Source organism: Aphelocoma coerulescens, chromosome 1A (genome assembly GCF_041296385.1).
Source record: "Aphelocoma coerulescens isolate FSJ_1873_10779 chromosome 1A, UR_Acoe_1.0, whole genome shotgun sequence".
Taxonomy (NCBI): domain Eukaryota; kingdom Metazoa; phylum Chordata; class Aves; order Passeriformes; family Corvidae; genus Aphelocoma; species Aphelocoma coerulescens.
In genome coordinates this window covers 54,535,895-54,553,565 of record NC_091014.1, presented here as the reverse complement: position 1 = coordinate 54,553,565, position 17,671 = coordinate 54,535,895, and the positions used below count along the sequence as shown (strand labels likewise).

The 17,671-nt window shown below is 48.6% G+C and overlaps 1 protein-coding gene across 5 annotated transcripts; it reads left to right on the top strand.

The window, feature by feature from the left end:
• Window positions 1-17,453, top strand: CYTH4 (cytohesin 4). 5 transcript variants are annotated; one of them, XM_069002864.1, is made up of 13 exons: window positions 1-88; window positions 5,948-6,030; window positions 8,201-8,301; window positions 8,555-8,621; window positions 10,937-11,055; window positions 11,422-11,502; window positions 12,159-12,271; window positions 12,823-12,971; window positions 13,989-14,100; window positions 14,514-14,590; window positions 14,956-15,027; window positions 15,842-15,996; window positions 16,317-17,453. In XM_069002864.1, the coding sequence occupies exons 1-13, from the start codon at window positions 70-72 to the stop codon at window positions 16,387-16,389; spliced, it is 1,221 nt and encodes a 406-aa protein (XP_068858965.1). In that variant the 5' UTR covers window positions 1-69; the 3' UTR covers window positions 16,390-17,453. The 5 variants fall into 5 exon arrangements, with proteins under 5 accessions (XP_068858965.1, XP_068858969.1, XP_068858967.1 ...); XM_069002868.1 differs by lacking the exons at window positions 1-88; window positions 5,948-6,030; window positions 8,201-8,301; window positions 8,555-8,621 and adding exons at window positions 8,881-9,016; window positions 9,810-9,894; XM_069002866.1 differs by lacking the exons at window positions 1-88; window positions 5,948-6,030; window positions 8,201-8,301; window positions 8,555-8,621 and adding exons at window positions 8,881-9,016; window positions 9,162-9,535.
• Window positions 17,454-17,671: the final 218 nt, after the last annotated feature.

The following is a 17,671-nucleotide window of genomic DNA, read 5'->3' as shown; positions in this document are numbered from 1 at the left end:
GAAGCATCTGAACAAGCCAAATACAAGGAGGAACAATCCTTGTGTTGAAAATATATCGTGCTCTTCAGGATGGATCTTTGTCCTGCTGGTAAGCCTCAACCATTGTGTGCCTTTCATGGGGTGAGGGCTGTGCACTCAGTTTGATGGAGCAGAGCACACCATGAGATCCCAGCAGCCAGAGTGGATGCTGCGGCTGGTGGCTGGAGGAATGACATGCTGGAAGATCCCTGGTGGTACAGTTAATTGCTTGTCAGTCTTCAGCACTGGGCATTTTACTCGCTCTCCTTTCGCATCAAGAGAAATTTTCTCGCTGGTTTGAATGGGCCTTTGTGCTGAGAGTGTTACTGCTCTGATTGCTTGGGCTGAGCTGGGAACTGACTCCTCGGTGTCAATGGTGTGTGTGACACCTGGGGTGAGCACTTGCAGGCTTTGGCTGCTCTTCATGCAACTCTGGGAAGCTCTTCAGTGGTGTTTCCTTACAGATCCCAGGATCTGGTTTGCCTTTGTGGAGCCTCTCATGCAGTTGGGTATCCCGGTGTAGCCCCCTTGCAAGGCTTTTGGTACTGGGGCCTCTTGTGCTTATGTCCATGTTAGAAGTAAACCACTGTAATAGGCTTCTAGAAGCTCCAAGTGATCTACAGGTGGGCCTGCCTGAAACCATCTCAGTGGGCAGATGTGGGTGAGGGGAAATAAGCCACATCTGAGGAACTGAGAGATCTTAGCTTTTATTTCCTGCTTTGGCAGGTGGTGGATAAAGTGCTTGGGATTCAGCAAGGAAAGGCACACCACCAGACTGAACATTTCCAGCTTCTGGCTGAGGAAGCTCTGAGTGTGTGTCTGCACAAAGCCAGCAAAGTGGGAGAGATGAATGGGAACAGGCTGAAGAAAGGCCAGGAAGAAAAAGGATCACCTTGCAATGTCTCTTCTCATTTTGACTCTGTCCCTTCAGGCTTTTGTGTATGGGATATGGAGCACAGAGTGAAAGCAAAAAGAAGTGCCCAGTTTCAACAGCTGTTGTGCACTTTTTAGCTCTGAGGTGTGTAGCCAAGGAAAGGGCATACTCAAACCACATACCAGCCTTGCTTGTCAGGGAAATTAGTAGTACCTTTGGGAGCTGAGTTCTTGCCAGCATCTGTCTGGTGTTGAATGTTGGTGAAAATGGGGCTCTTCTGATCACCCAGCCCTCACTACCTGAAAGCAACTGCGGACAAAGCTTCTGCAGGACAAACTGGACAGGAGGAGGGATAACTCATATTTTTCTATTTATTTTGGGGTGTGCCTTCAACAGAAACTGGGGGTCTCCTAACCAAAGGTCTGACACAGTCATTCACTCAAGTTAGGTGTTAGTGAGTTAATTATGTCTTGAGAGTTACACATTCAAGTGAGCATACTTTCAAGCAAGTGTACACCCTGAAGTAGCACAATGAGATCCTGTTCAGACACAGTGTGGGTTTGCTCAGTTCTGGGTAGAGGCAGAGCCTGGAGACAGGCAATGCCTGGAGACATGTGCTGGCTCTGACTGATGTTTTTGCTCAATCCCGTCCTGTCATTCCACAGCTGGGGGAGAAAGTGGGCTTGTTTGATGCTGAACTCCCTTGGGAGCCAAGGCTGCCACCAGCAACAGTTTCCCAGTGAGCTTTAGAGTACTGAACACACTTGGGATTGCTCAGTTGAGGCATGACTGTCCTGAAGGTCAGAAGTGTGTGTACACCTTTCACTGGGGCCACTCCTACCTGGAGAGGCAATGGTCCTGTTAGGTACACATCTGTTTGCAGGTAAGACTTGATACCTTGGGGAGGCTGCTCTCCCTGCAGTGTGTGTCCTCCTCCGGCTTCCTTCAGAACCCTCTCAGGACTGTCTGGGTGAGGCCACAGAGCTGGTGTGCCAAGCCCTTGAGCTGGATGTGTGAAACATGGGAGAGCAGACTAGTACTGCGGTATCCTGTGCTGGGATGCATGGGGTAAGAGCCGTAGTCAAAAGTCACTGGAAGTTATCCTGAAGGATGGATGTAAGTTGTCACGTGGGATAAGGGGACCAGGAGACAACATAAGTTCTTCTTCCCACCTTTCCCCCCATAGCTGAAATGTGCAAATTAAACCTGTTGGGATTTATGTTGAATTTCTTCTGACACAAGCTGGCAGAGACCTGTGGAGTGGCTGCTGGAGGGAGACACACATGGCTGGAGGGAACTGAGGAGCTGGAAGGCTTTCTGTCATCTCTCTGCTATTAGGCTAGCACCTGGCTGTGGAGGTGGTAGTCTGTGCAGGAGATGACACAGCAGCCATATCAAAATAGAAAAGGAATTTCAGGTGAAGTTTTTCTACCAGAGAGCCTCCTTCAGGCAGAAGCTGCCCATCAGGCTGCTCTGCTTGTGTGCTGCCATGGGTGGAAGTGCCCAAACGCTTTAGCAGCTACACTCAAAGCCCTCCATTGCCTTACAAATGGGCCTGATGAACCTTTGCTGTCCTACCGTGGGTGTGTAACACATGGATGGTCGGCAGCAGTGCTATAGATACAGTCATTCTTCATACCTTCCCCTGCTGCTTCTGCAGTCCTTCCTTCCAGCTCTTCTGGGTGGTCACTTCCCACTTACCTCTGTGCTTCAAAAGCCATCTCCCTGTTCCTATAATTTTCCATAGGACTGAAAGCCTCGGTTAGCACCAGGTGGTTCAGCAGAGCCCTTTGCAATGGGAAGTGAAACCAGCGCACACAGAACTCTCTGCTGGCCACACAAGTACCCAGATGTTTGGGTAACTCTGATGTGCCCTTTAGATGGGGAGGCTGAAGGCTTAAGTCCCCACAACAGGAATTGCAGTCTGTGTACTGCTTTGAGTGACAGCACTGAAAACACAATCCTGGTCAGTTTGTGGAGAACTGGCAGGTCTTTCTATCTGGGTCTGCCCTGAGACTGGGGAAACAACCTCAGGAGCAGGTGTAAGACCCACAAATGTGATGCTGAGGCACTTTCCTTTCAACACTTGCTCACTTAAAATAAATTCCAAACAACAACCTAATGTCCTCTCTGGACAGGGTACTAGCCATTTTTTGTGTGTCTGAACTGGAAAACTTCAGTGTTGGTTGGGCTGACAGCATCCTTCTGAAATATGTGGGTGTTTTTGTGGTGTGTTCTTCATCAGGGTGAAATTTCCCCCTGTGCAGGGGACCCTGACCAGGGCTGTCCTTCGTCTGTGTGCTGACCTAGTCCTAGAGGGAAGTGGAACTGAGGTGGTGCTGAGGAGCTGAGGACTCTGACAAGGCTGCAGCCATTCCTCAATCCCTTGGTATAGGGCTGGATCCCTCTGTTTCTGCAAGTGTCCAGAGTGAGCCAGGCAGTGCTTCCTTCTGAATGTCCCTCTCCTGTCGGCTCAGCTTGTTCTCAACCTGGAGAGAGAGGGGAAGCAAAGGCAAAGCAGCTCTATTATCTCACCTGCTGCTTGCCTAGCTGCCTCTGCTGCCTTCACTGCCTTTCTGCAGAAGGTTCCCCAGACAAGCCTTCTGTGTTCACTTCCCCCAAGTGCAGACCCCAAAGTGCGCAGTAGCATTGATGAATGCCCTCCAAAGAGCAGAGCATCAGGCCTCCTGTTAGGGAAGCGGAGTAATGTGCAGGCATGGACCTCAGAATTCTTTTCCGAAGCAGTCGAGGACTTAAGCTGTATAGGAAACCTAACAAGGACTCTATCTGCAGCTCAGTCTAAATTGCCCTGCAAGTTTCATCCATCTGGTTTTCTTCCAAACTATGTCACCCTTTCCTGCTTTCTTACCCCTTGATTCCTTCCCCTTCTCCATGACTCATTCTTTTTCTCCCCTGCCCTCCCCACACACACAGTCCTTCCCACACTTTTCTCATTCTGACAAACTGGGCAGTTGGGAGTTGGGGTTTTCAGACGTTCAGGAGGAAGGGGGACTGTGTTATTTACAGGCTTGTTGGGGGTCGTGTGGGTGAGATGGCGTCCTCTGGGAGCCTCATGACTCTTTGAGATGCTTTAGGCTGCTTTAGTAGACACAGAACAACTGAAGCAAAGCAACCAGCCACACCACAGAGTTTGCTGATGGGGCAGGGGAAGGCAAGGTTCCTCAGGTATGTCCTCCTACAGTGCTTTTGTGGAAAGAAATACAGGGCAAAAGGACTCTGGTAATTTGTCAAATAACCCCAGTGATTCCACAGTTACAAGCCCCAACAGGAGTGAGAGAGATACAACTGGAGAGATGGAGAGGATAGCCTCATCTCCTGCAGACACCACAACTGCAGCATACACAAATTAAGCTGAAGGAGCTGGGCACTGCTCAGAGGCACAGGGCTGACATTCAAAGGGAAGTCAGCAACCCACCTAACAAGTAGGAGAGTCGCTGCATGTTTTTGGTTGGTTTTCTTTGTGGTTTCTTTTCGTTTGTTTATCTTTTGTTTGCTAACCTGCCTGCCTGCTTTGGTTTTCCCCTCACCTACGGATTTGGCTGTCGCGAGCTTCTGGATGCCACAGGTTTTCCTTCCCTCTTGGCTGGCTTCAGCAATCAGTCACCTTCTTGCAGCTCCTCACAAGGGCTGCTTGCAGGGCTGGGAGGGCATGCAGGTCCTTCCCAGCCTGGCTTCATGCTGGCTCCTTGTGCAGTGCTTTACTCCCACAGACCCAGCAGCTTCTCCCCAGGGAATGCAATGTTTGAAACCAGCAGAGGGAGTGACAGGAGAGAGGCTGCAGCCTGAGAAAAGTAACAGGAACATACTTAGCTCATGGAAACCCAACCAGCCAGGAGGACGGGGGAGAGATTAGGATTGGGAAAGGCGGGTCTTTCTGAGCTGTTGTGTCCATGACAGGAAAGAAGCATACGAAGATGATTGCCCTTGTCGCTTTTCCTTCTGTCTGTCGTGGCTGCTTCCTTCCCTTTTTTTTTCCACTCATATTTATAGCAGTTGTTTTGCATGTGAGATCCACACTAAAAGAATTTCCAACGCAACTGGTGCTACTTCCCCTTTTTCTGGGAAGATGGGAGGCCCAGGGGATTTTGTCTTATGAAACAGTGGAGCAGGGCATCCAGTGACTTGACCTGGCTTCCTGGGTAGGCTTTATCTTGGAGTGTTTAGGTGCAGCAAGGATCCCATTTGCAAGTTCAGCAGTGACCTCCAGAGCTCTCAGCCTTCTGCGAGCTCTGCTTTTTTCCTGGGGCCTCATCATCTGCTTTGTGTCCTCTCTAGGGCTGCAGCCTTCTCATTCTGCTTGCTGAGGAGGCTATGTTTCACCTGGATTATATTTAGCAGTAATGCTGTCACCCCAATTCTTTTAGGCCTTCTATGAATCATATTGTGGTTGCCTTGGCTTTGCTGCTATTTGTTTAAGTTCCTGTACATTACAAGGAAGCCTACTCATATTTCTGCATTTTCTGCTGTCCACAGAACAACAGCCTCCCAAAGACATTCCTTCCTCAGCAAGGCTTTCATCCCCCAGATCCTGCCCTCACACTTGAAAGACCTCGATTTTCTCTCTTAAGCCATTTCTGACTCTGGCTATGGCAGATCAACTCATGAAGCCAGTGGTTTTCTCGGGATGTTTGGATGTAGATGAAGTATTTAGGTCACAGATTTTCGGTACCTAAAGATGGCTGACATAAAAACCACTGGAGAGCATTTGGTGAGACTTACTCACTGTGCTCAGGTTGAGTAGAATTGGCTGAGCAGGTAGTGGGTGTCTGCAGGGTCAGCTGAGAGGGCTGTGCACAGCCTCTGGCTGCGAGGAGTGGGGTATGGTCTGTGCTGCACACTCTGGACTGAGAACCATTTTCAAGGCAAAGGTGAGGTGCAGTGGTTGCAACAGCAGAGAGCACAGATGCTGAAACACAGAAATCAGAGCTGCTGTGGCATGACCCTGGGAGAGTGTAAGTGTTGAGAGGTTGGGACAGCTTTGTCCATGATGTGTTGGCCCCAGCAGTGTTTTCACAGGCATCTTTATTCTTCCAGAATCAACTGACTTGAGTGGGGCTGAAGAGGCTGAAATAGAGACAATCAGGAAGCACAAACAGGAGCTTTTGGATGATATTAAGGTAAGGACCATCCAGTCCCTCGTACCTGCCTAGCCTTCCCAAATCTGTCTTCACCAAGGAGCATCCTCACGTAACAGTCCAGGCCATGCAGAAGTGCTCTTGCACAGGAGACATTTTCTCTGTCGTGATCCAACTTCAGTTTTAAACTTCAGGCTGCCCTGGCCTATTTGCCACCAGGGTGCATCCAGCCTGTGGTGCTCTCTGCTGCAGGAATCATCAGCTGCCGTAATGGGATAGTTGAGAAAGGCTGGTCAGATTATGAGCAGGGATGAGCTGGGATTGCATACTTGGGATTAAAGAAATGTCTTCAGTAAGTCATACTGGCAGGCATCTGGCTCAGCATTGGTGATTCTTTTTAATTACTGATTACCTGCTAATGACATATCAGTCCTGGTTACCTGCAGCATCCCCCTGTGTTTATCAAACTTTTGTTTGTTCTGTGGACCTCTAACAAGTCCTCCATGAAGGATCCTGTCTCTTCGAAGAGGTCTCATGACAGGATCTTCCACACAAGTTTCTGTGGCTGAACTTGCTTTTCTTCTTTTCTTTTAGCAGACCCAGCCATTTCTCCAGTGGCTCCTAAAATGTCTGAAAGTAACAGATTCAAAATCAGTCACTAAGACTGCATCGCAGTGCTGCATAGTGCTGTGCCCTTTCTATTCCGTTCTGCCTCCACCCTGAAATGTGGTTTCCCATATTGCACTGAATCATTGGACTTGGACTGATTTGCCCACAACACGAAGCTGTCCAGACGCCTAGGGAATAGCTGCAATATTTCCTGGCATAGAGTAAAGGATTAAGCCAAACTACACATTACTTCTCAGGCTTCCAGACCTCCTCTCTCTGCTGCAAACCAGAATGGTCTCTTGTCCCCTCTTGCAAAACAGGTTATGAGTGTGTGTGCCTGTGATTTGCTTGTGTGTGGTTCTTCTCTCGACAATTTTCAGAACAGGCGACGGGCACTGTAAGAGGCAGGACACTTGAATAGGAATACTACATTTTTTTGCCCACTATGGACAGTGAAAGGTTGCTAGGCTGCACAAACCCATACATTAAAACCCAAAGCCATTAAACAATGGGGTACACATTGTCCAATGGAGCAGAATGAGTTTAGGTGAAAAGAGATATTTTCCCCAGGGGATTTTTAAAGAAAATATCTATCAGTACCCTTAAACACAAAGACTTGGGGGCATATCTGGGGGAAGGGTCAGGGGAGGAGGAAAGAGGATGGGTCTTGGCTTGCAAGTAACACTGCAAAAGACAGCAGTGAATAAAATAACAAAACTGAGAATCATTTGAAATTCATGATCTGAGATCATGGCTCTGTTACATTTGTGCAACACCTAAAACTTAATAAGGAACACTCACAGCTCTGTGGACCAATGAAGCACAACAGAAGGTGGCCAGAGCAAAACTGAAACCCAGAAGATCTTTTAAATTATGGGATATTGCAGAAATTCAGTTTCTCTGTCTGATTATGTGCTCCATCCACATCCTCATTCCTTGATGAGAAAGGATCTGTCATAAACTAACCCTTCTTCTCCTGCCTGTTCTGGTTTATATGGGGAAGAATTTGGGTGATTCGTGGAAGAGAGCTGTGATGCACTTTGGCTTTCAGGTGGAACATAACTGCAGGATGGAAGCAAGGAGATATAGACACCTTCATTCCCTTGGTAACACAGAATATCCAGCCAAGGCGGCCATGGTCTGTCATGGGCCTAAAGGACAGTGAATTTCACAATTGATTTTTAAAAATCTGGCAGTAATTACTGTACTTTTACTACTTCTCTCTTTTTTTCTCCACCTGAAGAGAGGTATCTGCTCAATGGTATTTAAATGACAGGTACATTAAAAACTCTGTGTTTCACAATACAGCCACTTCAGGTTCATATTGATCTCACAGATACCAGTTCCACTTCTCCTTTCCTGGATGTGTAGCAGGGCTATGCAAAGTAAAAGCTCAAAAGAAATGGGCACAGTGGAAGGATTCTTGCATCTGACATTGTTTGAGGAACTGAAATCAACAGTGGGGTCAGTTCTCTGACACTCACCACACTGATTAAAGTTGATTTTTCCAGTCTTGAGTGACAATAGACATGAGTAAGACATGCTCTGTGTGTCTGCTGTTTTTCCCTCCACTGCCTTCATCTTCCTGATATTTCTTTTGCAGAGGCTGAAGGAAGAGATTGCTGAGGTGTTTGCAGAGATTGAGTGTTTCCAACATGCAGAGGAGAGGCAAGAGACAGAGGATAATCCTGGAGAGCAGACCAGGCAAGTGGAATAAGATGAGTATTCCTTTGCTTACAAAGTCTCTCTTTTGAAGAGAAAACAAAAACACTGCTGGGATTCAGCTCACAACAAGGACAGGGAAATGAGGCCAGGAATGACCTTCTCTCCTCTTAGATTTCTCTTTATTCCTGGGTAGTCAGACACCTGTCCTTGAGATATCTAAGTTACCTTGTGAGTGAAACGACATGGTCCTTTATTCTAAGTTTGACTTTTCCTATCTTTTTTGTGTTTGCAGCAAGCTGTCACAGAGGGATAAAATTCTGTCCCTGGGCCGGAAGAAATTCAACATGGATCCTGAAAAGGTAGGATTTGTTCATTCCACTTTTGAGGATAAAGCTGGGAGGAAGAGCCTCTGCTGGCTGCCGTTCGGTTGCAGCCACCGATGTGGAAGGAGCTATGGCAGGGGACTGTGGGGATGGGTTCCTACCTCACTAGGGCCCCCATTAGGAGCAGCCTCCACCCTGCCCCTAAGTGAGGTCTTCTGATGTGATCAAGCTGTGTTGCCTCCCCCCACCCCGGTCATGTGCTTAGAGGCCACGCCACACAATTCAACCCAAACCTAAAAGAAGTAAAGGGAGGATGGTTGAACACTGCCAGCATGCCATGAGAGCCAGATTTCCTTCAGCACTGCCCTTCTTGACTGTGAGAGGCTAGGAGTTTGCTATAGTGTGATAGAGGAGGATGAAGTAAGAAGAAGGTGAGAAGTTTTGAGAGTGTGTCAGGTTCCTTGGCTCATTCAGAACAGAAGAGGACAAGCTGCCTCTGTCAGTTTGGAAGCAGCTTTGGTTTTGGTTGAACTGGGGATTAAACATAGCTTTTCCACTTTCTGGGGCACTGACCAGTGATGTGAAGACTCCATAGCCTTCAGCCCTCTGCAGAAAGCTCTAAAACCATCATGATTAAATAGAGAAGATGTGAGAGATACAGTTCCCTCTTCCTTCCTCCTGACTGGTGGAGCACTTTTTGAGCTCTTCAAGGGAAACCACAAGCTGCGATCAAACGGTAGCTGATCATCAGCTGGCGACCACAGCTGACACCTCGGCTGGCTGCTGCTCTGCGTGACAGCTTTTCATGCCTCCTCTGTCCTGCTGAGAGTGTCAAGATGCCTTCCCCAGTGTCCACACCCCAGCTGGAGTGCTTGGCAGTCCCCTGGACATCCCTCTGCCAGTGGGAGCTGTCCATAGCAGCGACATCAGTACTTACAGCCTGCATGAGAGTAGGTTTTATTTTGCCTTTCTGTCTGACCTTGGTTTGAAGCCCCCAAGGCATCTCTCTCTGTGGCACTGTGCCACGCTGTGCAGGAATACCCGAACTAATTCTAACCCCAAACCAGTTTAGCTTTATGAGCTCAATGCCAATCAGACTGGTCAAAATGTTATCTACTGTGTGCTGTATAATGCAGATCTCTGATTATTGCCCCCCTCTTGCTACATGCCAGAGAGTGGGAGGTGCTGCAATGCAAGGAAATTTCTTTGCCCCTCCTTTCTAAGGTTACACTCCATCCATGCAATGCTGACACTTATAAATGAGTTCCTATCTCCAAGATCCCATGGAAAGTTCCTGAGGCTAGAGCAGGTAAGCATTAGGAATCTGGCTGATAAAAACCTTTGGGGAGAAACATTTTCCTCTGGAAAATGGGGCCCCATCATCACTGCAATACTTTTCAAAATTAAATTGATCTTACTGAAAATCCATCTGGGGGAAAAAGGAAAATAGAGTGGAAAAAAAAGCTCGCAAAAATTTCGATTTCTTCTTTTAAAACTGCTTTTTCTTTGGGGCATTTTAAAAATAGTTTCATATATATTGCAAGGGAAAGTGAAATGATTCTGTTGAAGTAGAACATTTTGATGGATCTGAAACAATTTTCATTCCTTTATTGTATATTGCAAGGAGAATTGCAATGTGGTCTGGAGAACTGCAGAGTTGTTAGATATTGTCAAGAGTCTTTTGAAAAAAGCCTCAGCTTTTTCTCTGGCTTTGAAAATCATGATATTCTCTCTAAAATAGGATATTGACTCTTTGCACAATCCAATTCACACCCTCTATATTCCTTAAAAAGCGTATTCCATCCTTATTGTCTAGGAGGGATGGAGCTGAAAACATTGGAACTTCTCTGTTCTGTGGCATAGAGGAAAAATCTGGGAAAAATTTGTTTTAAATTGTCTCAAGTCCATATCTTTTTGTCTGAGTACATTTTTTTTAATGCCTTCTTTTAAACAAACAATTTTTAAGTTAAGTTAATTTAGGAAAAGAAAAGACATTTAGGAACAGAACACTAAAACATTTTGATTGAAAATATTAAAATTAATTATTTTGACTTTTCCTTTTTGGACTTTTAATCTACATTGCCCTATTTTGTTTGTTTGAGTTTCCATCCCAGTGAAACATTTAGCCTAATCTAGGGATGAAATGAAAATGAGACCGACAACCCTTAGTGGATGAAGAGGAATTGAATAAAGATGACAATATGGCTGTGGCCTCCCATGAAGGGGCTGGGTAGTAACAGAGGAGGCAAGTCCATCAAAGCTAAGGAAGGCTGATATCAGAGTGATGGGATCCTACTTTCTCATTAGACCACAGAGCTGTTTTACTTCCCTGTCCTACTTCTTCTCCCCAGGGCATCCAGTACCTGATCGAGCACCAGGTATTGTCCTCAGATCTGCAGGAGATCGCCAGATTCCTCCACAAGGGTGAAGGCCTGAACAAGACAGCCATTGGGGATTACCTGGGTGGGAGGTGAGCAACCCAGGATGAGGAGACCCCTTGGAGGCCCTGTCCTGCCTGGGTCCTCTGAACTACCATTTTGGATGACCTGTGGCCAGGTGCCAGGACTGAAGATATCTCCAACCACAGTGGGCTGGGTGGGCAGGAGAGCTCTGGGAGGGTCTTTGGGGTGTGACTAGGGCTGGCTGTATGGGCTACCTTTCCTCCTACCTGTAATGGGATCGGTCTTCTCAGACTGGAGTGTGCGCCTCGGCTTCTTCTTGGTCAGAGGGGAAGTGAGACTGGGGTGGAACCAGGTGCATGTTGTCACACCAAGGGACATCCAAACTGAGCAGGGCCAAAGCTCTCTTCTGACCTTTCCCCTCTATCCTCTCCCAGGGACCCCACAAACATTCAGATCCTCCAGGCCTTTGTGGCATGTCACCAGTTTGCCAACCTCAACCTGGTGCAGGCGCTGAGGTGAGTGAGCGTGCTGGGTGCAGGGGGCAGCACTGGAACCTGCTCAGCCACTGGGTCTGGCCACCCAGGAAGAAGGTCAGGAAGCTCCCTTGGGCTGAAATGGGAGCTTCCCAAGGCCCTGCTGTGTGCGTTGGCTCCAGGGCTGTTATTCTGTGAGGTGTCAACAACTTTTCAGGGGGGTGGGAAACACTCTCATGGCCCGTTGATTGGACATGCAGAAAAGTGGGTCACTGGGGCTTCAGTGTCTGGGGGGATGGAAAAAGTTATTTTTCGCAGCAGGAAACATGTCTCTCCTCAGTGCCCGTTAGGTCAATAACAAAGTGACTCTGTTTTAGGGCACCTCGTTTCATTACAGGCCACCTCCTGGCAGGACTTGTTCTCCTGAGGTCTCTGCTGCCTTGCAGGCCTCTCATTAGGGAAGCAGAGCCATGATTTCTGGGAGGCTTAGTTCTGCTTCCTGTATTTTGGGGTGTTTGAGGCTGATGTATCCAGGCAGTTTGTAAGGAGGAGCAGAGCTCCTGCTCCATGCACTGTGTTGTCTCCCCAGTGTGATGGGATGACTTCTCTTATGTTCATGGTGTTGCATGGGTTGAGGGGAAGCATCAGTGTCCCTTGGACCCAACCTGACTAGCTCTCTGGCACTCTGCTCCTGACAGACAGTTCCTCTGGAGCTTCCGGCTGCCTGGGGAGGCGCAGAAGATTGACCGGATGATGGAGGCCTTTGCCAACTGGTACTGCAAGTGTAACCCGGGAGTGTTCCAGTCCACAGGTGCTTATGGGGAGAAGGCCTGTAAAGCTGAGCTGTGCTGTTTGCCAGGGAGAGGAGCCCTCCTTTTCCATTCACAAAGCACAGGCAGCATCACTTGGAAGTGTGTTTCCCCTTAAGCTAAAGGAGGCAGCCCAGTTCCTGTGAAGCTTTTCAATAAACGGAGCACCTTCAGTCTTCCTTTTGCTACTGTGCTCCAGGCCCTCCTGATGGGCAAGAGACTGGAGAAGGGCTCCCAGCCTCACATGAGGTATTACATCATCACAGCAAGGATAGCACTGACAGATGTGGGTCTGCAGAAACTTTCCTGCTGGCAGAGCTGTTATTAGACTGCATCTGCCCAACTTGCCCCGTTATCCTGAGGGCATGGAATCACCTCCATCGCAGGAGATTGGTTCTGTTCCTCTCTCTCCTAGCAGAGGGAACAGGTCCCTTCTCCTGCACATGAGAGGATGACTCTCTTCTTCAGTGACGAAACCAAGCCACCTTAGGTGTGGATTGATCTGCGCTCTAAGACAAGTGCCACCCATCCTGATTTTCTTTCTCATTGCTAGATACCTGTTATGTACTTTCCTTCTCTATCATCATGCTTAACACCAGCCTGCACAACCCTAATGTGAAAGACAAGCCCCACTTTGAAAGGTTTGTGTCCATTAACAGAGGCATTGACAATGGAGGGGACCTGCCAGAAGAGCTTTTAAAGGTAAGAAGAATTTCCATTTTCTCATTTCCTGGGGTCCACTGAGAAGCAAAGGTGCAGAGACAGGGGATGCACCCATTAGCAAAGCTGCAGTTGGCTTTTTCCCAAAGGGTCAGCAGGGATGGGACCTGCCCTGGGAGGCAGAGTAGAAGTGGGCAGCCTGGCTATGTGTGTCTGGCTTCACCCAGCCAGCCTGGGCAGAATAACTTCTGTCTTGTGTCAGAGAGGCTGCCTACATCCCATACCTGGATTTGCTGAGCAGCATCCCCTCAGGGTAGATGCTTCAGATCTTTCTCCAGTGTCATTTCTTGTAGCCAATTTGAGGAAAGTTGCAGGAGCCTGTAGTCTTTTTTTTTTTTTTTTTTCCCCCCTTGGCTTGGTATTTGTGTAATAAATGATGGCAAATACAATGATGTGAGCAACATTTCAGTGTCCTTTGAAAGCCAGTAATCTGCCTCACTGTCACTGTGTGCTGTTATGAGTGCCACCCTTTGTGCCCCTCAATGCCAAAGCTTTGGCTCTGTGAAATGTGCCTCCTTGTGGCCACGTAGCTCTACGTGCTGGTCTCTACATTGCACTGCCCGGCAGTGTTTGGCACCACCAGCCCGGGGACTAAATGGGGCTGCATCTCTGCCGTGTTGAGTCCCATCCTAGTGCCTTAATACTACCTACAGCAGCACTTGTGACAGGCTGGGTTTGGTCACTGCAGCCTGTCTAGCTATGGGAGCACCATCTTGTGGCTGTGATTTTCCAAACTGAGACTCTTTTTATGACACGAGATGCAGAAAAGAGCTGGTGACCTCCCCCTTTACCCCCCAAGACCCTGTGAGGTGCAGACTGGGGACTGTTTTACCCCCAGTGCTCATTGTGTGCTTGTGTGCTCCCCTGCCCTTCACCCAGCTTCCCTTGTAAAAATAGTGGTGGACCAGATGGACCTAGGATAGTTGTGTACAAGCTTTGTCAGAAATCAATCTTTCTTCTTCCCTCTCTCTCTCCTTCCCCACCAATGCTCTGGGGCAGAATCTGTTTGAGAGCATAAAGAACGAGCCGTTCTCCATACCAGAGGACGATGGCAACGACCTCACCCACACTTTCTTCAACCCTAACCGTGAAGGCTGGCTGCTGAAACTAGGTGAGGGGGAGGACTCCCCTAGCTCCTCTGACCTCCCGGTTTGCCTGCCTCCCACCACAAATCTCCCCCGGGCACGTACCGTCATCTCTGCTGTCCTTCGCTCCTGTCTGCTGCCATGGGCTGAGGCTGACACCTGCTGTTGAAACCGGCTGCCTGCTTCCTCGTCCCAGCTCCTGCAGGCTCTGTCTGCTCAAAAAGGGACTCAGAAACATATCCCTTCCCATTCCCAGCCCCATCCGAGCAAATGTGGCTCCGTGTGTGTGTCCATCACACGGCATCACCTCAGTGGTGCCGTGGTGTCTCCTTGGGGCTCACCTACAGGGAGAGCGGGGAGGGTGTGACTGGGTGTTTGTGGCTTGGGGGAAGGACAGAAAAATGTGTGACTAATGGCTTCTGAACCTCACTGCCTTTAGGAGGACGTGTGAAAACCTGGAAACGCCGCTGGTTCATTCTGACCGATAACTGCCTGTATTACTTTGAATATACCACGGTAAAGGCTGAACTCATGGCTGGGAAACTGTCCTGGGTGGTTATGAGCCTCTGAGGGGCCAGGGAGGAGCAGAGGGTAGGGGGCAAGTCTCTCCCTTTTACCCCATGCTCCCAGACTGAACTCACAGCTCCACTCTCTCCTATGCTGTATCCTCACCTCCGGTCTGGAGGAGGAGAGAGGCTGGACACTGCAGCTGTAGTCTGACTGAACTCCCCATTGTGTCAAAGGAAGGGGTCTCCCCAGCCATACTCTGCTCTTGTCACCTCCACAAAGGCCCACACAGGGGAAATCAGAGAGGTTCTAAACAGTGGCATAGATTTGGGGAGCTGTTTAACATGTGTTAATTCATGTTTCCTTGCCTTCAGGACAAAGAGCCTCTGGGCATTATCCCCTTGGAGAACCTATCAGTGCAGAAGGTGAATGATCCCAAAAAGCCAGTAAGTCTCCATTGGTTGGCACTCTGCCAACACAGGCTATCAGATGGTTGGAGGGCAGAGAAGATGCACACAAATCACTCCTACTCTACTTGCTTCTCAGAGGGAAAGTGCCATTCCAAACTGCCTTGTGCCCCCATCTCAACACAACTCTGTTTTTAATTTACGGTTTTGGTGTGAGCAGAGAGCTGTCCTTTGGCTGACTGTATTGTATGTTTTCACATGTGTACGTGTGCGTAGGGGGGCACACAGCTGACTTCCTACTTGCTTTGCACCAGGAGATGTGGGTTTAATTTCTCTCCTCGGGGCTCTCCACAATGAGTTACAGCACATGTAGACCAAACAGAGCTGTTGGTGTTAGGGAACGTGCCCAGGAAGTGACACATTTCTTCTGTGCGTCTTTTGTGGATGCCCACTCTTCGATGTGTCATGGCTCTGGGAAAAGTGCCTTCTATCTGTGTGGTGGCAGGCAGAAAAAGAGGATGTTGCCTCTACTTAAAAGGGGGAGGGATTTTCACAAATGGAGCAGAGTGACAGGTCCCAGAAGGTGTGTTTTGATAAGTGCTGATGCTCCATCTCTCCATAAAGCCTGTTTTAGTGTCCAGTCCTTCACATGAGGGGTGTATTTACCTAAGAAGGACAGTCATCTAACTCATAAGGAAATTTTTGGGGTGGGGAAGGATGGAGTTTGTTGCATTTTGGAGACAGACTCCTCCCTGTTGGAAGCTCTCTGAGCCTGTCACCTGTGGCTGAAGGCAGCAGTCTCCTTGGTCCTCTTGTCTTATCCTACTGCTCCATTTTGTTTCCTTTTGGACAGAACTGCTTTGAACTCTTCAATCCCAACTGCAAAGGGCAGAAGATCAAAGCCTGCAAAACAGATGGGGATGGGAAGGTGGTTGAAGGCAAGCATCAGTCCTACAAGATCTCAGCAGCCACTCCAGCAGAGCGTGATGAGTGGATTGAGGCAATACGGTGAGGAGAACTTGAGGCCTGAGTTGTCTTTTTTCAGCCCCAGGGAGAAATGGTCACACAGTTTATTTGGCTATCAGAGCTTGGAAAGGGGGGTGGAAATAAATGTTTTCAGTCTAACAGCTATGGTACCCCTTGACTTTAAAGAGTTTCGAAGTCCCTTCTGGAGAATCTATAGCCACAGCTAAATTCTCTGCTGTGTCTGCAGGTCTCCAGTCCTACATTTTGATTAGTGGTGTCTCTGTGCAAGTTCATTTAGGTTGTCTGTGCTGCTCTCCATCATTAAATCTCTCACTTTTGCTCTCATTTCCTCTTATTTCCAGAACCAGCATCACACAGGATCCTTTCTATGATCTGGTCTCTGCCCGTAAGAAAAAAATTGCCAGCAAAAACTGACCCATGACCTGGTCACGGACATCAGGAAGGTGTAGGTTGTTGGACAGCTTCCCTCTCATGCTGGGCTCTTCCAGTGAAGAAGTTTGGGAGCTTTGGTTTCCTCTGCCTCCCACTTGGCAGGCAGATGACTGACAGGACAGCTTGCCCTCTCTGCTTCTTCCCTTTCCAAACTGAGGGCAGAGGCGCAGGGCGTGATTCCCCTGAGGACTGTCAGAACTGTGGGCATGGGGTTGCCCATGTCTGAACATAAAGGCTCAACAGCAGCTGGCCTTTGGGTTCTCCCATGTAGCCCCAGACACCTGGGACAGGATCTGAGAGGAGACAGGAATGTCTGCACTGTGTCTCCAGCCCCTCCTGTCGTCACACCAGGTCAGGGTATTTTTCTGTGAGGGACCATGTAGATTCTCTTGGAGAACCTGAGCATAGTCCAGTCAGTTGCAGAGCAGAATGGCCCCAGTGGTTTCTCTTCCATGAACAGATGTGTAGTGGTTGTGGGGTGGAGGCCACTGATATTTAGCAACTCACTGTGAAACCAGAGGTCAAGGTAAGATAAGAAGCCCTCAGTTCAGAAGAAATCCCTCTCTCCCCCTTCATAAAGCCTGTAGTGAGGGCTGTAATCCTGGTAAGTCCCCGCTCTGTGACTGAGTCATAGATTTGAAAAAGTTAAAGGTACTGGATCCCTGTTCAACATAAGGGCTAACTGAGCACAGTGGGACCTGGGCTGTCAGACCAGGGAAGCAGCTCTGGGTGTTTTGTCTCTCTTTTTTGAGACTCGTGGACCACCACAATTTCCTTAGGGAAGAAACCCAAACACTAGCTCTCCTTCCGGCTGATGGCTCCCCAACAAAGGTTGGTTCCTTGAGCAGCTCAGAGGCCTGGGTTTTGTATCTGGAAGTTTTGCAGCTAGATGGCATGAAAAAATGGAGGTACGTACGCCTCCCCCACGCCAGCACACACACACAGAGGCATTCATTCCCATCTTCACACAATGGTATCATCTGGAGTCTGAGCATTTTGTCTCTTGTGTAAAGAAAGAAATAAAAGTGCTTAAAACAAGCCCAGAACTCAGGGAAACATGGTCATTTTTGTGATAAAGTCAGAGGATGTGAGATAAGAGTGTCATGTTCCTGTGCCCAGCAGAGCAGCCTGAGCACCACTGCAGTCTCTTGGCCTTTTCCTTCCTGCAGAGGGCTGTATTTACCAGGCAGTCTGCAGCAGGGCCAGCACAGCCCCATTATTCATTCCAGTTATTTTCGCCCAAGCCACAGGAATGGTGAATTAA

What these genes read in the sequence shown, in the direction of transcription:
- CYTH4 (XM_069002864.1), top strand. An exon ending in AATCCTGGAGAGCAGACCAG is followed by an intron (nt 8,302 to 8,554) that starts GCAAGTGGAATA and finishes TTGTGTTTGCAG; the next exon opens with CAAGCTGTCACAGAGGGATA. An exon ending in TCAACATGGATCCTGAAAAG is followed by an intron (nt 8,622 to 10,936) that starts GTAGGATTTGTT and finishes TCTTCTCCCCAG; the next exon opens with GGCATCCAGTACCTGATCGA.